Source organism: Grus americana, chromosome 14 (genome assembly GCF_028858705.1).
Source record: "Grus americana isolate bGruAme1 chromosome 14, bGruAme1.mat, whole genome shotgun sequence".
NCBI classification, from domain to species: Eukaryota; Metazoa; Chordata; class Aves; order Gruiformes; family Gruidae; genus Grus; species Grus americana.
In genome coordinates, this window is record NC_072865.1 from 16,616,079 (window position 1) to 16,636,341 (window position 20,263).

At 43.6% G+C, this 20,263-nt stretch overlaps 1 protein-coding gene across 2 annotated transcripts in view; it reads left to right on the forward strand.

Annotated features, from left to right (window-relative positions):
- The window catches only part of WWC1 (WW and C2 domain containing 1), a 72,788-nt gene that overhangs the window by 21,091 nt on the left and 31,434 nt on the right, over positions 1–20,263 (forward strand). For both annotated transcript variants that reach the window (XM_054841349.1, XM_054841348.1), the window contains exons 2-3: positions 13,307–13,416; positions 19,207–19,410. In XM_054841349.1, coding sequence (XP_054697324.1) covers positions 13,307–13,416; positions 19,207–19,410 — 314 coding nt within the window. The remainder of the gene's footprint in view (positions 1–13,306; positions 13,417–19,206; positions 19,411–20,263) is intronic.

Genomic DNA, 20,263 nt, shown 5'->3' on the forward strand with positions numbered 1-20,263 from the left:
AATGGTGTGGCCTCTGCTCAGGGAGATAGAGCTTGGCTCGCTCCTCCTGGCTGGGGCAGCCCATTTGTATGTGAAGACTTGTCTCCCAGTTGAATGAGCCCAATGGACTTGCCAAGGAGCGTGATGAGTGGTCTTGCCATCGCCTCTGCTCTCATGATAGTAGTACTTGGTCCTGTTGAGTGGCGGAGCTGTCAGGATCGGTAGGCTGGAACATGCTATATCTAGTTGGGTTACAGAGAACATGGTGTGTGCCCACAGCCTGCTCCTGGGCAAAGCATGGGATGGCGTGAACATACCTTTTCTCTCAAAACTGGTGGATTTGCTAGCAGCTTCCTTCTTGGTCTGAGCTTTTGTTTGCCATGATATTTGATTAAGAAGAGTGTAGCATCTTTGGGTTTTTTTCTTTGAAGTTATTTGGCTCGTAAGGCCAGGGTGAAGTGTAGCCTGTTCTTTTGTGATTCACCTCCTTCACTTCTTAATGCAGAGCCATTAGTGTGGTGGGAGTGAAGCTGGTGTCTCTGCTGTCATACAAGCCAGGAGCCTGAATGAGATACAGAACCTTTAGAGACTTGAAGCTAACTTTTTTTGGCAGGCTATCATTATAAACCTTGAAACCACTAGTAACAAAACAATAACCACCAGGCATTCAGTTAGGATGAAAATTGAGGGGAGAGGATCATTAAATGCCGACCCACCTACATCTTTCCAGTGCAGAGCTTGTGACCTGGGTTCCTGGGGACTTAATTGCTTGCAGGACCACTGGCTTGCTCTCAGCTTGACTTACCAGAATGCTGGTTGCCTTCTCACAAGGACCTGTATCTCAGTCACTTCATGTGGATGTAGGCGGCCTTGGCTGTTCTCATTAGCTCAGTGACTTCCAGTGGTGAATGGCCAGTACCATTGAGGTGAAACTTTCCTGTACAATAGCATCAATGCCAGTAAGGCTATACTGTCCTCACCAAAACCAGAATTTAGTCTTCGGGGGCTACTCTGATTTTATTTTACAAGAAGTTGCAATCTTTTGCTCTTCCCTTAAAAGGAGTGCTGTAAATCTGGCCTTTTTTTTTTTTTTTTTTGAAATGTGGAAGAAGGTTGCTATTTTTCCCCAAAGTTTGGAGGCACTGCTAGCAGAGTTCACTGTCTGGAAGAGCAAGAGGCTGACTACGGAGAAAGATGAATTTGATAACCATGAGAAGCTTCAGCACACCAAAGCAAAGATAACATGCTAAGACCATTGACAATTGATTTCTTTTGTCTAGAATATTTCTGTTATGAGAAATATTTCAAAGTATGTTTTATTGGTTCCAAAGGAATTTAGAGTAGTTGACTTAATGTTGCTGTCAGTTGATAATCTTTGAAGATCCAAATGAGTTTTGTGCATCTGTTGTACGAGGAAGAAGTGGGGATGGGAGGAGGAGGCATACAGCACTATCAAAGGCGCAGTCTAAGGTGGGTTTAGTCACCTTCACTGGAGTGTATTGGAAAGGGGAAGACTGTTCCTTTGGAAGGCGGTTCCTGTGCTCTTTCCTCATACACTAAAGTAAAATTGTAGCTAAATATTAATAGACTATGTAAGGTGTGTCTCTGACACATACCTAGATCATGACGGGTGAGCAGCAGTGATGAAGTGGTACTAAGGCTGAATCCTCGCTTAGTGGAAAGGAATGCTGTGCATTTTGAACTGAGGAATAACTAGAAAGCTTTCAATACCTCGTACCTCTGTTAAGGTCTGTTGGACACTTAAAAAAATTATGATACACTGCATTAGGTAGAAACATGGTTAGCTTCCTCAGTCCCTTCTCCACAAGGCCTTTACAGCAAAATAACTGTTAGTTACCCCGTGGTAAAAGATGATGCACACATACATGCACATGTTTAAAGATGCCACCTTGCTTTTTTGGCAACCAGTTATATTTTGTGATCAGTATATTGTTTATTGCTTGTACTTAACTGCTGAGCCCTCTACTTATATCCTCTTTGAACAATTGATACGGATTTGCATCCATGAGTCTGTATTCATAGAGATTTTCAGATAATATTCCCTGCAATAATATTTGGGTTGTAAACAGTCTTGGGAAATTAATTTTTCATAAGGAGTTTTCCCTTGAATTCTGAAAAATGACATGTTGCTTCTGGGATTTGTCTCAATTTTTTTTTTTTTAAATTTTGAGTAAGACTAAAATGCTCCTCCTGGTCAGGAGACAAGGCAAGTCAGCGTAATGAAACTTGTGCTGCATTCGAGAGTTACCGTCCCCTTTCTCAGTCTCATACATCAATATAGAATGCTTTAGGAAAACTCATTTGTCTCATTTATTCCTGTAAATTCCATGCAAAGAAGAGGGAAGGGGTCCCCCCAGGAGCAGTGTCCCTGGAGGAGACTGTGTTTTGGGAGGGAGTGGGCAGCTCTCGTGGTGTCACGCACACTCCAGCTGTGGAGACTCCCTGTGCGTGGGGTTCTCCTCACCACCCCCGGACCTGGCAGCTGGGAACTGCAAGGGGTGCTATGAGCGCTGTCCCAGTTTTCAAGATAGCACCGTGCTGATATGTTTGGCTTTGTGATGAAATGCATGTTTGTCCTGAACCTGAAGAAGGCTTTTACCTTAGTGGCACTGTTCCAGAGTCTACTAGTTCCAGAGTCTTGAGAGTAGATGGTCCTTTTCCCAGTTTGATCTGAGCTGTGGTCCCTGAGTCTCTGGCCTGTGCCTCTCTGCAGATGGATGAGTCTCCTTCTTCCTGAGCCGAGTCCTGGGCGCACAGATCTCCAGTAGGCTGCATGTGCCGCTTTGGAGCTGGTGGGAGGACTGCAAGTGGGCTTTAAGCTATGCGAGATAGGTGGGGAAGGGGAATGCGAAGAGCAAGTGGTGTTATAACTTCTATGTTAATACAAATTTAATCTGTTGGCAAAATACATTGATGGTAGATCAAAATAAATTGTATTTGTAAAAGGAAATCAATTAAACTCACTTGATGATGCAAATCTCACTTTTGCTGTCCTCAAATGAGTGAGCAAACTTCAATAGCTGTTGATTTGTATTGACTCCCTTGCAGTGTGTGAAGTATTGAGCTATGTTTTGTGCTTTGTACAGTTCTGTCTATAAATGCAATTTGGAATAATTTTTTGTAGCTTAACTACATAGTAAATCAAGGCTTTGTTACTTTGGAGGAAAAAGGTACAAAACCTATTAGCTTTATGCTATTATCCTATGCTTCTAACTCTTTACATCTCCTAAAGCTTTACTCTCCCAAGTTAGTTCTAGATATCTGTTCTTGTTTTGACATTTCTGTTTATTTTTATACAGTATGACTTTTCAGGAACTGAGAAGGCATTGTATCAACACTAATGCTAACAGTAGTTGATGGTAAAGCTGGTATTATGAATTCCAGCAGTTTATGTGCGTCAGCAGTGGCTGCATCCACGAGCTGAGTGCTGTGTAACCTGGGCTTTCTCCTCTTTGGAGCAGAAGTGAGGTGCCATGCCTTCATTTCCAAAGGCTGTCTTCAGTGCTAACCCACAAGGCTGAGTCTGAAATAGTTTTGATTTATCCCTCTTGAAGGATACGGCCTGGATTACAGTTGGCAAGGCAGTGTTTATGCTTAAGTACGTGTTCTGTACCTTGAATTCACAATTGCTTTGCAACTAAAAGGATTTTTGTTCTTCTGCATTCTCTCCTAGTCCAAGATCATCTTCATCTTTCTTGGATTCTTACAGGCAGCCAGAAATATTCCTGTTCATACCTGGTACTGCTGAGTTTACAACCGCCTCAAAGGGACCCATGTCCTCCTATGACTGCACTTAGGCCTCTTTGGGGTTCACTTGACTTGGTAGCTTTCTATGTGTAGCTGGATTCAGCTCTATCTGGACAAGATTTCCAAGTTTTCAGGCTGCTGTCAGATCAGAGAGCAGTGAAGTAATGTTTCCAGAACTGATCTAGGCATTGCATAAAAGCTAAGTGGCTGCAGCTGGTCGAAGGGTGAAGAGGAGAAGAGGCTGTGGTGGTGCCCAGCCGCTTGCCTAGACTCTGTTTGACAAGTGATGCAGAACAAAGAGCCTGCTAATGTCGCTGTTTGGGATCGGGAACATCAAATAGCTATATAAGTCAATAAGAATGTTTATAATGCAGAAAGAGCAAGCAGGCAGTCCCGCTAAAGCTGCTGTACGGAGTTAGCAATTAGCCCAGTGCTAGTAGGAGGTGAACCAAGGAGCAGCACACAAAGCATGTGCATGTAAAACCAGCCTCCTGCACTTCCCTTGCCCCTTTCTAAATATGCTTCCATACTAGCACTGCTTGGTTTCTACACTGGGTAGACTAGGGAGCCTAGATGAGTCCAGCGATGCTGTCCTAGAGTTGTCTGTTTTCCCACTTCACATGCCATGTGAATAAAGGGCACAGGAGCTGGTGGTGTTGCAGGAGGTATTTGCTGTCATACTGCTCTTGTTCACAGTAGGGATAGAACAGGCTGGTAAGAGAGATAGCAACATGCATTGCTTCTCAAAGAATTCAGGTTTTTAATCACCATACATGAAGTGAAAATTCAGTGCCCGATGAAGTCAGATTGTGGGGTGAACCACAAATCTGGTGGCTCCCTTTTATAGACATCCAGATGTTCAGGCCAGTGCTCACTCTGCTGCCCCTGCCTGCTTCTGCGTGCTGCTGTCCGTGGATAACGTGTTCCGGAATGCTGAGGTGCAGCAGTTGTGCAGTACTTAACCTCGTTGCCAAAATCTCAAATATTTCTCCTTTTCTGACAGTAGCTATTGGTTCCCTGCTATAGGAGCTGTATTGTGGGGGAGAATCTGTCCTATACGCTTTTTTATCTTGAGGCATCTCGCCAGTGTAAACTGCTGCCACCCACACTAGGCAGCCTTTCAGAGAAGTGGGAGTGCAAGCTGTAAGAACAGAGACAAGCCTTCCAGTTCATAATCTTCCAAATATGTCAAGAAACTAGTCTAACTACTCTGGATGCTTGATAGACAATTTACCCCTTCCTTTGATGTGACCAGTCCCCTTCTTTGAGAATGGTTGAACCTCTGAGTGAAGAGAGAGCTGACTTGGTTTTAATCTATTCAGGCTGTGCAGGTGGCAAGGCTGCTTCTCATCCTAGAAGAACTGGAGGCACACTTAACTTCAACTATTTAAAACTAAAGACATTTGAATTTCTTGCATGGTTAAACTCGAACTCTTGTGTGCTTTTAGTTTAGTAGTGTTGCACTGTTCTCACCAAGTTGTACCTTACTCTTTTATATCTCTTCTGCTTAATTGGTTCAGGAAAGCATGTGGGATATACAGGCTGGCAGGCAAGTTAATGTTGTGAGAAGCCTCAACTCCCATTTCCTGACTTTTTAACCTTGAACTATCCCAGGAATTTTGCATTTCAGTGATTAAGAAGGTGTGACTGACCTCCTGCCTCTCTCCTGCTAGCAGAACCAGTTCGTTAATCTCTGGGAATGATCTAAAAATCTGTAACTGGTTCTTGATAGTCTTTTCCTTGCAAATAACTTAGTAGTTCTTTGCTTCCAGGGATAAATGATCTCTACTGAAAAGAAATGCATGGGCAAACAGACTCTTACTGAGTGCAAAGTAGAGCTTGTAAACATGTAAGAGATCTCAAAAGTGGATAGAACAAGCCAGCTGCTAACTGTTAGACTGATATGTAGCAGACATGCTCATTGTGGCTGGTGGGGTGGTAAATTGTGTATTATATAGCTCAATGCTTCCATGAATCTGTTTGAGTAATAGAAATGTATTACTATTAAAAGTATAAATGTGTTTGGAATGCTCGAAATACAGGCTATTGCCTGACTTCGGGTGTCTTTGTCTCCTGATCTGCTTTGTGTAAAATCTATTTGGGCAGCATGTGACTAATTTCTGCAGAAAAAGAATTTGGATGGTACCTGCTCGTGCAAAAGACGTAAAGGGTCTAAATTGGCAAATTACATCCAACTCAAGAGGACCTTAAATGAGGTGCACGGTTATTCTCATGTCCTGGCCAAAGAGCTGTAGAGGGCATCACTGAGTTCTTGAGTGTCAATAAAACTGTTTAAAATTATGATACCTTGAAAAATAAGCTCTGAGGATAGATGTTGGGCTTGCTTATCTCAGAGGTGGCCCAACGCATGGAGTGTCAGGGGCCAGGAGGAGATGCAAGATGAGAGATCTTTGGGAGGCTGAGAAGATGCTCAATAACCATGGCAACGAAAGAAACCACTTCTGAAAATAAAACAGCTCTGCAGTCTGAGTTGCTTGAGATAGTGTTGGGTTTTTTTAGGGTGTTGCTATTGGTGATGATTAGGCTGTAGTTTAAGCAAACTAGTTTACAGCAACAACTTAAAGCTGTTTTTCTCAGACGTAACCCCATTGTTACTGTAAGGGGTGTAATTCTGTTCCCAGTTATCCTTTATCACAGCAAGACCAGGACCAGGCTGCAATGCTGTACACACAGTCATTGAAATGACATCTGTTTGGGGTAACTGGAAGTTTAGGGTGACTGTCTTGGAATAATGTCTGGTTTCCAAAACTTTGAAATGTCATACTTGATCTCTCATCAGACTCCTTGGAGAAGGAGTTAAGAAGCTTCTCAAATTTGTGATCACTTCTTGAAGGGTCCTCCACGTTAGCTGGGAAGCACTTTCCCACTCATAGTTGTTACCTGCTCATGGTGGTCCTGAATTACTCCTTTCTTCTCCCTCGGTGTGGAGGTCTCCCCTTCTAACCCACGGCAGTTGCTGAGGTTTTGGTGCAATTGAGGGTGCCATTTGGCCCAGAACTGCCTGTTGTGTCATTGCTGAGGATGCCGGCTGTTAAGGATGAGCTGTTCTCATCACCTTTTCCCTAAATTGCAGCTGGAGTGGGAATCCAAGGGAGTGTTTCGTTGTGCCCAGGAGTGTGGTGACGGGGCGAGGAAGGCTTTGCCAGCAAGACGGTAAACCCAGGGCTTCTTCGCTGCCACACCTGCAGCCTCCAAAGGCAATTCTCCCTGCAGTCAGAGAAGATGCTCCCAGGGAAAATAGTTACTATAGTGATGAATAGCCCTGGTGTGCTTGAGGTGGATCACCAAGTTGAGTAATAAATGTGTAGGAGTCTATTTTTAAAAGCTTTTGTGAGGAGGAGATTGCCATAGTCCTAGAAAATTTGTCTGCAAAGTGATAGGTTTTTCTATGCTGAAGTTTAAAAATAATCATCGTCTGTCTTGAGAATGGGATGGCCTCATTAAAAACAAAGAAGCTTGTATGTCATCGTGTCGAGCCTCCTGGCAGTGATTCTTGCAGCAGCCTTCTGAGTTACAGTAGGAGCTCTGCCCATCGCCCGGTTCCTCTAAACTCAGACCCCCAGGGATCTTGTGTACAGCTACCCCGGTCTTACGTACCCCTGACTTCGAGGTGCTCGTAGCCTGTTCTCTGTCCTGGTCTGCGTAGCATGTCCTGGCACATAACGAGCAGTGAGGTTTATTCCGATGAGGAATGAAGTGCTGTGCACCTGTGCGAGGGAAGGGCAGACGTGAACGGAGCCGTTAAGCTGTCGGGTTTTGGTGGCTAACGCTGGAGCTCTAAGAGGAGCGGACGTGATGGTCCGAGTGATCCAGCGCTACCTTTGTTCCTCGTGCAGGGAGCCGCTGCTATCGGTACAGGGAACTGCAGGAAATCCCCTGGTCTGCAATTTCACCATATAGAGTCAGGAAGGATTTCGTATAAGGCCACATGATCTGTACTGAACTGATTAAAATAAGGGTGTACTGTTTAAATGGCTTTACTGTGTTACGGGGGTTTGGGGAACCCTGCAAACGTAGGGATTAAGTGGGTTTACGCACAGCGCAGAGACTTGGCAATCCACTGTTGGTTTATAAATGCTCGACGTCTCGGTGACCCAAACACACTGTTTGCTGTCTGCATGTACATGCACATATGTATGAACTCACAGCCGTGAGCCGAAGTAAAAAGCTGTGTGTGGCTTTGCTAGATTGCTGTAGGCCACCAATTAGCACTGAAATCCAGTAATTACAAAAATAATATTTCCTATTTTAACAAGTTTGGAATTGATTTCCGTTACCTTTGTAGTATTAACTCCAGATTTGTAAGTGGCACAGTTCCCCATCTCCTGCTCCTGTCAGGAACCTCTGTGATCTTACAGCCATGTTTAACAAACCTTCTGTCAATCAAAAACTTGTTATACAAGGATTATTTGCCTTCAGTTTCCTGTGTAATGAGGTTTTTGATTGACAACAGAGGAGTTAAAGACTATAGAAAGGCTTTCTGAATCTGAGATGAGCAAGTTTCCATTTAATAGTGTTTGCACATGATAACATTGACTTCCAGTTTTATCTGAAAGAAACTGAAGGTGATCAAAAATAAGAAATATAGAAACCCTTCTCATTTAAAAATGATGTGACTTATAAACTAGAGCTAGAAACTAACTTTCTGTTTCCTGCTGTGGGAGTGGGATTTGAACATCATTTGCTGTACAAATACTCGAGCTATCGGGGGCAAGCGTTTTGCAGAGGGGGAAGCATCTTGGTATGTTCACTGGCCAGTGGGTGGGCAGCAGCTTTCCCTTCATCCCGCCTCTGCCTGAAGACTGTAAGATGCTCCTCAGGTTAGGAAGCTGGGTGATGCAGTTATCTTTTACCTCTTATCAGGATTAGTTTCTGAGATGGTGACTTTGACTTGCTGTGTGTGGTGGTTGCTGAGGGTACCTGGTTTCCTAATGAGAAATTGCACTTGCCCAGGTAAATTTTAATTTCTTGAATTAAATCCAATGAAAAACCATATGAGAATATGATAGAAATCGATAAATCTAGGTTGATGTGTCTTTTTCAAAATACTGAATGTTCCTATAAATGACCCTGATTAAAACTTAGCTGTTGGGGGCAGGCCAGTCACAGGTGGGATGAACATGAGATACAGATGAGTTGATATGAGATGAACATGTGGGATACTTCTGGTGAGCTAGAAGGCCAGAGTTAGGCTGTCACAAATATCTTCTCTAGCTCAGGCTGGTTTCTCTTGTAGGACTTTCACACTGAGTTTAGCCTCCAGCTTAGAGGCAGATGAAGCGCTTCAGGAGTAGCTCTGGTCTGACTGACGCTCCAAAGGGCATGAGAGCAAAGCGAGCGTGGCTGGAAGATGCAAAGTCATATGTCTAGAAGTGTCATCTCATTTAACTGAACCGGTTTGGGTTTAATATAAAATGCTATACCTACAGACTTTTAAGTTTTCCCCCTTGATTCCCTCTTTGTCACTGGAGATCAGAAGTCCAGGTGAGGATTTTCTGAATTTTTGGCTGCATAGCTTTCTTTTGAAAGCTGGATGAATGTATCTGGAGGTTTCCTTAATGGAGGAGGGTAAGGAACGCATAAATCATTTGTAGGTTTCCTTCCTTAGTTATAAGCACAGTGGGTGAAGGGGTCCATTTTTCCAGAGTCTAGCTACAGAGAGGATCTGTTACATGATAACATGGTTTGACTGAGTTGATGAGATTTTTCCAAGGCTGTTAGGAAGCTTTGTGAACTGCAAAGATGTTTCAAAAGAAATAGTTCTGCAGATGTGCTCTAGCTTTAACTTCCCAAATGCAGAAACAGTCCTGTTTTGTGCAGAAATAATACACGGAATCATGTCTTGCTCTGAGAAAGAAACTTTACCTTTTGCTTGTTTAATTTGTCATGCTACATTGTGAGTGTGCTTAGGGAGATGCTTGATTTTGGACCCCTTCTGGAAAATTGGTTTATTTCAGTCTTCACAACAACCCCTAAAATCATGCCATAAAACAAGGAAATAATCTCCTTTTTCTTTTTATGCTTTCTTTATAGTCTGGCTACACAACATATTGCATGTCTTTCATCTGTAATTGTAGCATTGTTGCTTCGATTTGTGCCAGTTTTTCCCACAACAGCAAGGGAAAGGAGTTTAGAAGAGTAAGTAATTTGGTTATGAAGCTGCAGTTATTTGGGGAAATAGCTATATAACATATGCTGTCTGTAATAAATGGAATTACTCTCTTAATTCTAAACTAATTACTCTTCTGTTTGCTAGTTGGATGTCAGATTTCTCCTTTAATGAATACTTACTTGTCTGTACAAATGGGATAGTTGCAAGCTTGCGGTCAGCCAGGGAGGACAGCACTGGTCCGTGCTTGGTGGTGGGTGCTGCTTGTGAGATCTGCTGAAAGTATGAATCTCAGAGGTGAAATTATTGCCTGTTTGAGCTGTAGTAGCTGGCAAGTCTCCAGCTGGCTTGTGACATTGCTGTAGCAGACTGATTGTGCCTTGCTTTTCTTCCCTTTTTCCAAAACTCCAACTGAAAGAACTGAGTGGGTGTAGTTCATGCGTTGCATTTCATACGGAGAATAGGAATAAGCATCCTTCAATTGCTTGGTCCTGGCTTCCTATCGAGCCTGACAGTTCCTGAGCACATCTAGAAAGAATTCAGCTGCTTCTGGCAAAATAGATCCCTAGGGCTGAATGGAAACTGGTGTGCAGGGTTAGAGATTGTGCAAACCCAGGAAGAATTTACACCTCTTCTTACAAAGGTCTTTATAGAAGTAGCAAAACAGCAATCGTAAAACCAATTCACAGCAATATTTTGAGTATTGTTAATCAAGTGATGCACTGGAAAAGACCACTGGGACTTTGCGTGGCCTTGATGGCACACTCTACCCCTGCTGACTTTAAATATATTTTTACAAATAAATAAATTCTAACTTGTCCTCCTTTCTCTTGTTCCAAATAACACATAGTAAGCATGGAATCTAAGCTTTATCATGGACTAAGGTGAAAATTTTTCACTGGATTTTTTTATAAAATATTTGGCCGTGGAAGAATAATGTTGTGCTTATCAGGGCAATCAAATAATTACTACAACACAAGTCCTCAGCAGTTATACTGAAGTATCATCATGCTGTTTTTCCTGATGCGCATGGAGTTGAGACCAGCCCTTAGACAGCTTTTAAAAACCAGCTTGATTCTTAAGCCGCAAAAAAATAAGCGGAGACCAGTTCTTGGGGTTGTCTTTTGATTTTTTGCAAATGCAGGACCATCCTGAAGACACTGAGGATTTTCTGCATTTGTTTTGATGGGCTTGCAGGAGAAGGCACCCTCGGGAACAGCCCTGCGTCTGAGCACCAGGAGGTGTGCCGCATCCTGGGCTGGGTTGGCAGCGTGTGCCGCCGGTGGGCTGCAGCACCGCACAGTGGAGGTGCTGGGGCGACCTGGGCAGGGCTGGCTGTGTTCCCACTGCCTGTCCTGTCATCCCAGCATCCCTGTGCCCCTCGAAGGGATGGGAGCAGGTCCTCCATAGGTCAGCGTTCACCACCACTCCTTCCCTCTTCTCTACCTGTCCTGCCTCCGCGTGCACCGCCAGCATTAAGTAAAAGCAGATGCTGTTTTTGGAGAGGTGAAAGTGCTAATCCTAGTGTTTAAGTTAAAATTGCCAGCACGTTTGCAACAGCACTTTCATCTGTGTTATCTCCAGAGAGTCACTTGTATCTGACCTTGCTTTGCATTTTTACCCTTGGGCATCTTTGACTTGATCAACTCAGAGCAGCACATACCACATACTTGGGCTGAGGAAACAGCTTGATCCATGGGGAAAAACGTGGGATAAGGGATAGCAATCAAAGTATTGAGATTCTATTTTATTTTCAGCTAATCTCTATTTTCTCTACAAACATACTTTTGGTACACAGTCTAGATTAAGAACAGAAAAATAAATCTTTCAGTGAAACTTTATTGAGAAAGTTTCACAGTTCCATATTGCAAAGCTCTAAGTTCTTTTTTTTGCACTACAGAGCTTTAAATTAAATTGAAATTGTCTGAGAAAGTAGTGATTCAAGCACTGCTTCAGATGGCAATGTGGTGAAAGTGAAATGCAACAGCAGGTAAGTAGAGATCTTAGTGGCTCATGTAGCTTTTACAGAAATGTTCCCACCTCGTTCTTACTGCGTACCAGCCTTCCAGGTCATGTTTGGGTGGGGGGGGGATTGTATTAGTCGTTTAATGTTGATTTTTATGTTGAGCCTCTTATAGTTGGAGTCTTTTTCCTAAAGTTCCCCTTTACACTAAGGAGTGACTGTAAGATATTAGTATGGGGCTACCAGTTGTTTGCTCAGTGCCTCCAGGTGCAGTATGCTCAAGTGTGCTCAAAACTTACTAAAACCCTTTAACTGCCAGCCCTGCTGAGTTACCCTTGGATAGGAAGGACTTCCTGCAAACCTGTTCAGTCTCTTACAGTGGGTTGGAAACTTGCTCTTAACCACCTTACCTTCCTGTGGCATGCCGCTTCTACGTGGCAGGGCTTGGTACAGCTCCATGGCTGCTTTTTGACCCAGTCGCTGTTAGTACGTGCAGCGTAACTGCTAGAGAGGGGCTGTGGTGGTGTACGGTGTGTCCTGCGCTGTCTGCCCAAAGGGCTCTTCTGGTAAGTCCGACTCACGGGTCCCAGCACAAAGTCATGGCCCTCCTTCCAGATACACCACGTGCGCTCTGTTGGGTTGTGTGATGGATCTATGGGCCTGTGGCTTTTGGCACCTGGTATGTGAGATGCCTGCAAGCTTAATTCCTCCTGGCTTGTGCCTTGCTGCAGTGATATGTTTGGTTAGTAGTCCTGTTGGTGCAAGCTGAACCTCGTCAGCTCAAAGGAGCATGGTTTTGGGGTCACTCAAGGAGAGGGTGCTCTGAGCTTTGTTTTTAGCCATACAAGCCTTCAGACCGTTGCTGGATGTGGCCTCTTAACAGAAAAACTCATTGGAGCAGTATTGCGGAAATACTTCCTTGTTTGGACAGGGTGGGTTACACATTTTTGTGATACTGAGAAACGAATCTAGTTTGTCATTAATGAAACAGAACATATTGCAATGCAAATGAGTGGAGCTGCATGACAAGTGGTCCCACAGTCCTCAGCACTTGCTATTGATTGTGCAGTCTTAATTATTCATGCTATGCAAATTGCATTTCTCATCTTGCTCCTTGTCTACATATTTTTGATACAGGACTTGCCTGCAAACAGTCTTGTTCTTTCACTTGAGATGAGGATTGTTTCTGGCAAAGTTCTTAATGTTCCTTTGTCGAGCGAGTACTGGTGGAGCCGGGCAAGGCTCGGGAGCTCTGTCACAATGAATTCATCTTGCTGCAGCTTCAGATGAAGAAAGGGAAGAGTCTGTGGAGCATTATTGGATAAGAACAAAAGCTTTAAAGTAGTTTTCAGCTTGCTTTGTTTTCTATACTGATGCCCATGTGGTACTTGTTTTCTGGTCAGTTGCTTGAAATAGACATGTGAGTGGGTTTTTTTATTCATCCTAGATGTTATTTTGCATTTCAGGTACACTAAACCACTAACCTTTGCAGACTGCATTAGCGATGAATTGCCATTAGGATGGGAAGAAGCTTATGACCCTCAGGTTGGAGTTTATTACATAGACCACAACACCAGTAAGTGACATGTTATTGTACTTTTGCAGAGTGATTGTTTTGTGCCTGTGTTAAAATATACTGAACACAAACCCACAAAATCCATACAGCACACTTTAGAGTAGGTGAGATCTGCAGCTTGTGAAATCAAATCCGGTCCTTCTCCCCATTGTGCAAGTTGCTTCCCTCTCTAAAACAGGAATTTGAGACCTTTTGGTTTGCAGTCTTCAAATCAGCAGTCACGTTCCAGCTAATATTATGGACACACCTCTAAGATTTGGCTCTCCTGAGGAGTCTGACTAGGTAGCAGTGATCTGGAGTTTGTTCTTAGCCTGGAATTTGTCCTTGTGGCAAGACCATCGGGAACAGTGCAAAGGTCTTGTGTTGATTCCCCTGGCAGGGATAAACTGACTGATTGCACGAGCTCCCTTTCCTGCAGGAGTTTGCGCTGCCTTTACTGGAGAGGAAACTCAAGTAGGCTTGGGATATCCCGAGAGGTGTGCAAGCTGGAAAGGAGCTAAGTTCAGGCTTGTGGTGTTTTTACTCTGTATCCTCAAACTAAGCCACTGCCTACTGTCTCTGTTAGATGGCTTGATAGACGAGAAGTGTTAAGCTTTATAAGCTCATTTGAATTATAAGAAAATCGAAAACTTAACAATGTCTTTAATGATGCATTAGGAAATGTGTATTGGGTTGTGCTAGAACAAGTCCCCTGAAAAAGTAATAAAATAAATCAGTGACTTTTGTTCTCTTTACAGAGCAGCTCCAATTGCAGTTCAGAAGTGCACAGCAGAACCGTGCCCAGGCCCTTTGGGGGTGCTTGTAGCTCGTGCAAAGAGCAAAACTTTTAAAACACAAAAGTGCCTTGAAATTGTGGGGTTTTTTAAATCTTCTTCTAGGACTACAACTGAGAACTTCAGCTACTTTTTTCAGCAAGTTACAAGATTTTTTTTTTTTAAATAAAAATGTGGAAGTCTGTTAGGCTTTTTCTTGGTTATCTTCACACACTTCCTTTTTCAGAAAAGTCACATTTTCACCTGGCCTGAGACTGCACCTTCCAGGTTTCAGCAACTTTTCTTGGGTATTAAAAATGCAGAATGAAAAAGCCTATTCTCAAAATGCACTAACTTCCCTCTGCAATACAAAGAGCAAATTCTCCAGATGTGAAGGTGACAAATACTTTTTAGAGCTTATGTCATCCCAATATCACAGCATTTATATATCTTTAAATGGCTTTATCCTAATTATTTTTGTGAGGCAGATGATGTTGATTATTCCTTTTACAGGAAAGGATAGGGGGGAAGAAAGGGTAGACAAGCTTACAGGATCACACGAAGGAGCTCTGCAGGGGAGAGGACTGGACAAACTATGCTTGAGTGCGCTATATTGCAAGACACAAAGTGAGGTCTCGTGTAAGTCTGTAAGACCACGTCTTGTGCCTGTTTCACTATTTCACTTCTACAACAAAGCACTCTGGAGAGTTAACAGTGAGGTTGCTCTTTTAAAGACAGTCTGAATCAATGCTCTTTCCGGTCTCACTTGGGCTGAGGTTATTCCTGTGCTAGCCACACTTACAGAAGGATTAAGAGCTGAGTGTAGAAGTCTTAACAAGACTTGTTTTTACCTCCTGAATGATTTGATGTTTTCATGACTGTGGGCAACCAGGAAGAGAGAAGAGCCTGGGCAAGCTCTCCAGAGGAGTCAAAAATATGGTTGGGCTTCTCCCCCCTTTTCTGGTGGCTGGAGGTTTGCTGTGTCAGGTGCTGAGATGTGGGAGCTGCCTCCTGGGGTGCTCCAGGCCAAGAGCAGCCCAGATGCAGGGCCGTGCCACCCTCCAGTGGCTCTGAGGGGCTTTGCTGTGGTAGGCAGCAGTGTTGGATTAAGAGGTTCCTGCCAATTCAGTTTTACCTGCACAGTGCTTTGGGGGAAGCTATTTGTTCCCTGTCCCTTCCCAGTGAAACATCTGTGGGGCTTGGTGGTTTTCCCAGTGGATCAGTTCCCTCCTCTGGTTTATCAGACAGTGGCATGGACTATTGGAGTAGATGTAAGCCTCTGCAGGTGCTGTGGGAGCTGGCATTGTCCCCAAAAGAAGTAATATTCAGCCTACCTTCTGAAGTGAATATCAGGGTCACCTCTGACCACAGGAAAAGCTTGGCTCGAATAAAATGAGAGGATGTTTTCAAGAGTCTTTTCCTTTCTCTTCATATTGAGATGTATTTTTATCTTCTCATTAGTTGTCCTCTCCTATCCACAGTGGAGGAAGCTGTCACTGTGGCCCATCCTAGCCAAAACTGGGGCATTGACTTAGTCCGCTGGCATTTGCCTAAACAGGGATGGTTAGCTGTGATCCTGGGGGGGACACAGTTCAGGTAGAGGAAAATAACCTTGATCTGAAGCCTGCTGTGGGACATGGAAGCTTGTTGGACCTCCTGAGTGTTTTGGCTAGCAGCAACTGCAGCATGTAGATGGAACAAACCAAGCGTGATCTCAGTTGTACGTTTGAGTTGGCCCCAGAGTGAATGCACAAAGATCTGGTTGTAGGTCTGGGGCTGTTACCGCTGGTCTGTGCCACTCAAAAGCACCACAGGCTTCAAGGGTGTGCAGGGATGGCTTCGAACCATGCTCACACCTGCTAAATGGTAGTTGCTCTTAAAAAGTTTCCCTTCTATGGGATGCCAGAGTCTACAAGATTTGACCTAGAATTTCAATTAAAAGGTTAAAAAGAAGAGAAACAAAATGATGACCCTATTTCTTATGCTGGCTCTAATCCAAACCATGATAAAGCAAACCATCTCCACTTACCTTCAGCTAATCAAGAGGCTCATCTTTGTGGTTCATGTTGAATTATCCTCTGGAGAGTGTCCAAAACCTCCTTCCTCTCCAAGGTCTGTCGTGCAGATTCCCTGTGCAGGAATGAACTGTCATCAGAGGGTGTGAAGGGGATGGAGGCATGTTGGTTCTTGCTGCACGCTTGAAGTATTTGAGACTAATTATCAGAAACAAGCCCAAGGACAGACCTAAATTAAATCTAAAGCCAGGAGCCATTACAAAAAGTGAGATGGAGAACACTTCTAACCTTCTCTCTAAGGCAAAATAAATACAATTGAATTGAGTACCCAGAATATTCCTAATACAGTATTAATGCATAGCCCTGAGTGTCTGTCTCTGGGAGAACTTTGGAATTTGATTTGCACAAAGAAATGATGATTTTCTTGCCAGATGCTGATGCAAGCATAGTGAGACTACACTCTTTAAACATGAAACAATCAGATTTATATATGATGAGCTCAACATTAAATTAAAAAACTCACAAGACAACAAATGATGTAATAGTCTGCATTTCTGTAGTCCTTTCATCTGACTTTTGAATGTATTTTTGCATTTCTCAATAGCTGGAGCAGATCGAGAGCCCTTGGCCAACATTTTCATAGATGGTTATTACATGTTTGAAAATCAAAGCTGCAATCGGGGGGTACAGTTAGTGCTGTGATTACTGAAAAGGTTGAGGTGAATATTTAGAAAGAAGGGAACAAAGCAGTTCCAGTACGTGTGTTGTCCATCCTCTCCGTGAGCTGGCTGCCAAGCCTTCGCTTTGTCGGGTGGTGTATGTGCTTGGGGCAGCGTCAGTGTTTCAGCACCTACGGGAGGTGTTCAGGATTGTAGGTTTTTATGGTCTTCCTCCTGGGTGCCTGTAATGGAGGGATTTCCCTGCAGCTGCTTCCACTGCCTTTCTTGGGATTATAGGAAGAATGGGCTGCTAGTTTAAGGGAAAACTGGAAATAACCAAGCTTGAAGAAGACATACAGGTAGACTTACGACCCCGTGTCCTGAATTAGACTTCAAGAGTCATGAGCACTTTGCCGACACACTCATTAAGCCTGAAGTTGAGAGTCCCCAGTCGCAGTTGCCAGCGCTTGTTCGTGCAGGCTGGTCCGGGGAAGCTGCGTGTCTGGGAATCTGGGGGCATCTCTCTGGGTAACTCCCAGCAGGCTTTCCCCTTCTGGTGCAACTGCGGAGTAAAGGGAGTTATTCCTCCTGGGTGTAGGTAATGGATTTGGGGGTGAGAACAGAGACAGGAGCCCGGGGATTTCAGGCTCTGGCAGTTGATACGCTGCTGGGTCTTCCTGACTTTTCTTCTGCTCCCGCTGGGAGACCGTAGTGCTGTCTGGGAGGGCACCAGCACCCGCGCTTGGCACGAGTAGCTGCTTTTTCATCAAGTTATTTTGGGGCAGTTTGTCAGGTCCAGGCTTAGCTTTAGTATTACATCAGCTGAAATGTTGCTTGTGCTAGCAGGACCTATAAAAGATTTTTTTGTTGAAATGCTGCTACAATCTGTACTTTGTATCTTGAAAGTATTTTTTTTTTTTTTAAAATCATCTTTTGCAGTTTCTCTAAGTTTTACCATGTCACTTGAGAAGCTATGTGTTCTTTTGGGTCTTGAGATACTGTTAAAACAAGTTATTACTGGAGTATCCTGTTAATTTTCTCCTCAGCATGATCATGGACAGCTTGTGAAAACGGTTGAGTGTCCATCCCTTGGGTAAAATCCTTTTATTTCTAGTTCTGCTCCTAGGATTGTTGTCAAACTGTTCTCTTCCCTTCCCTACATCCTGTGTATTGCAGTGTTAGTCTCATGTCTGAGTCACTTAAGAGCTGCTCATACCTTCCACCGTGGCAGCTTTTACTAAATATTTAAAGAGGCTCTTAAGATATGCAGATTAGATTCCTACTGATAGTTTCAAGCAGCTCCTTTGTATTAATTATTCATTATGTGGTAACTAGGCATCCTTATTCAAGCACGGTGGTTTAGACGGTTTAGAGCACTTAGTCAACTGAATATTGGAACCTGTTCCAAGAAAGAGCATATAATAGCCTTGAAAGAGAGATGAAAAATATTTTGGACACTTTTTCACAAACCTGAGACAAATACTGACAATAAATTTGCCTAATTAGTATTAGGACTAGCTGCGTGTCTGTGACCTTACGCCTTTTTCACGATTAGAAACCTGAAAAGCAACGTATTGGTTGTGTTGGGGTAGCGGAGATGGAAGCGGTGTAGCTGGTCCTGGCTGCGTTGCCTATGTTACCAAAAAATATTTTTTCTTAAACTCCGCCTCCTGTATTCTGCAGTGATTTACTGCTGTGCCTGCTTTCAGTGAAGGAAATGTTTACTCCCCTTCCCAGATGCTGTTTGTATATAATGTCATTTGAGATGCTTTCATGAATATGTTCTATGATTTTATGCATCTTTATTTTTATTTACCTATGGGATCTGAGTGAGAAGGGTTTTTTTCCCCCCTTTTTAATAAAAGCCACTTGGCAGCCGAAAAGGATGGGCAGAGTTGTAATTGCTTTCATGTTGTCAGATGCAGTATAATGCAGTCATGTGGCAACGATGTTTTCTGAAAGTTTTTTATCAGTGAAATAGTAGAGCTATTTTATTAGTAAAGTTGTAAAGCAGTTACAATAAAGATAAGTCTAACAGTCAATGTCAATATCTCAGAGCTTATGTGTGCATACGCTTGTGTGGATGTTTTAAGAGGCAGACCCAGGATGGCTTCAGCAGCAGGGCAGTCGGAGAGTCGTACGATGGTTTCATCATTCGTTGTTCTATGCAGCGATTCAGCGTGGCAGAGCTCATCGGTGTTCTTTGTGGATCAGTGGGACAGGAAAATGTCCTTGTGCCACTTTTTTATTAGGGGATGGGGCAAGAGGCTATCTTAAAACATTGCCATAAGTGGTGGAGCTCCTCCAGGCAGCAACACAAACCTGCTTTCCATTGATCTTGCCCCCTCCTGTTTTCTCTCTAAGAAACTACACAGATAGAAGACCCTCGTGTGCAATGGCGGCGGGAGCAGGAGCATATGCTGAAAGACTATCTCGTCCTGGCCCAGGAGGCGATTGCTGCACAGAAGGAGATCTATCAAGTGAAACAGCAGAGGCTTGAACTGGCCCAGCAAGAATATCGGCAGCTGCATGATGTTTGGGAGCACAAACTGGGCTCTCAGACCAGCTGTGAGTAGTTTGTGAACTCTTATCCAGTGATTTTTCTCAGTCATGAACTCACTAGGACAGTAAAGCGCTTGAAGCTGGTCCTCTGGTAGAGCACTGGGGTGTGTTACGCCGTGTCACTCCCCGTGTTTGCTCAGTTTGTCTCAAAAGCAGTAGCTGCCTGGCACCTATTTGGTAAAGGATAATTGTTATGAAACGCTATTGCGGTTGGCTCAGTCACTGGAGTCAGCGAGCAGATTTTCAGCATGGGCTTCAACAAATGTGAAAAAATGTGGTGGTTGGGTCAATGTGAAAAAATGAAGTTATGCAGTATTCTCCTTGATTCCCTTGTCTAAAGTATAGAAATAAGGCAAGAAGGCTCATCTCAGATAGCATTCCCAGGCCCTTTTGGAGTTTAGCATCCCAGGTCGTTGAGTGACTCTCTCGGGGAGCTAAGGGTCTGTATTTTATGCCACGTAAAAGCTAACATTGGTGGATTATCTCTCTGTGTGTGAGCAACATTGTTTTGTGCACCATGTTCTTTGGCACACAGGAAACATCAATACCTGTTGCTTCAAGAGTTGGTGCAGAAGGCCAAATTTCCTCCTTATTGTTACTAGTTAGGAGCTGGAGGAGGATTTATTTCCTGCAAGTCTTCCAGATTTTTTTTATAATCCTTAGTATTGCAAACTTTTTATGTTCTTGCTAGCCACATGAATTGACTGACCTCCCCCTGCTTCACTTTTGCTGAGTTATATCTTATGGCTAATCCTGTGCCTGATGTTAAAAAGTATTTAAGTAGGTTTCTGTCAACTGAAGGATTCTTGTTGGACTGGGGTCCTGTCCGTCATCTCTGAAGTACGGTTTTTGGTCTTTT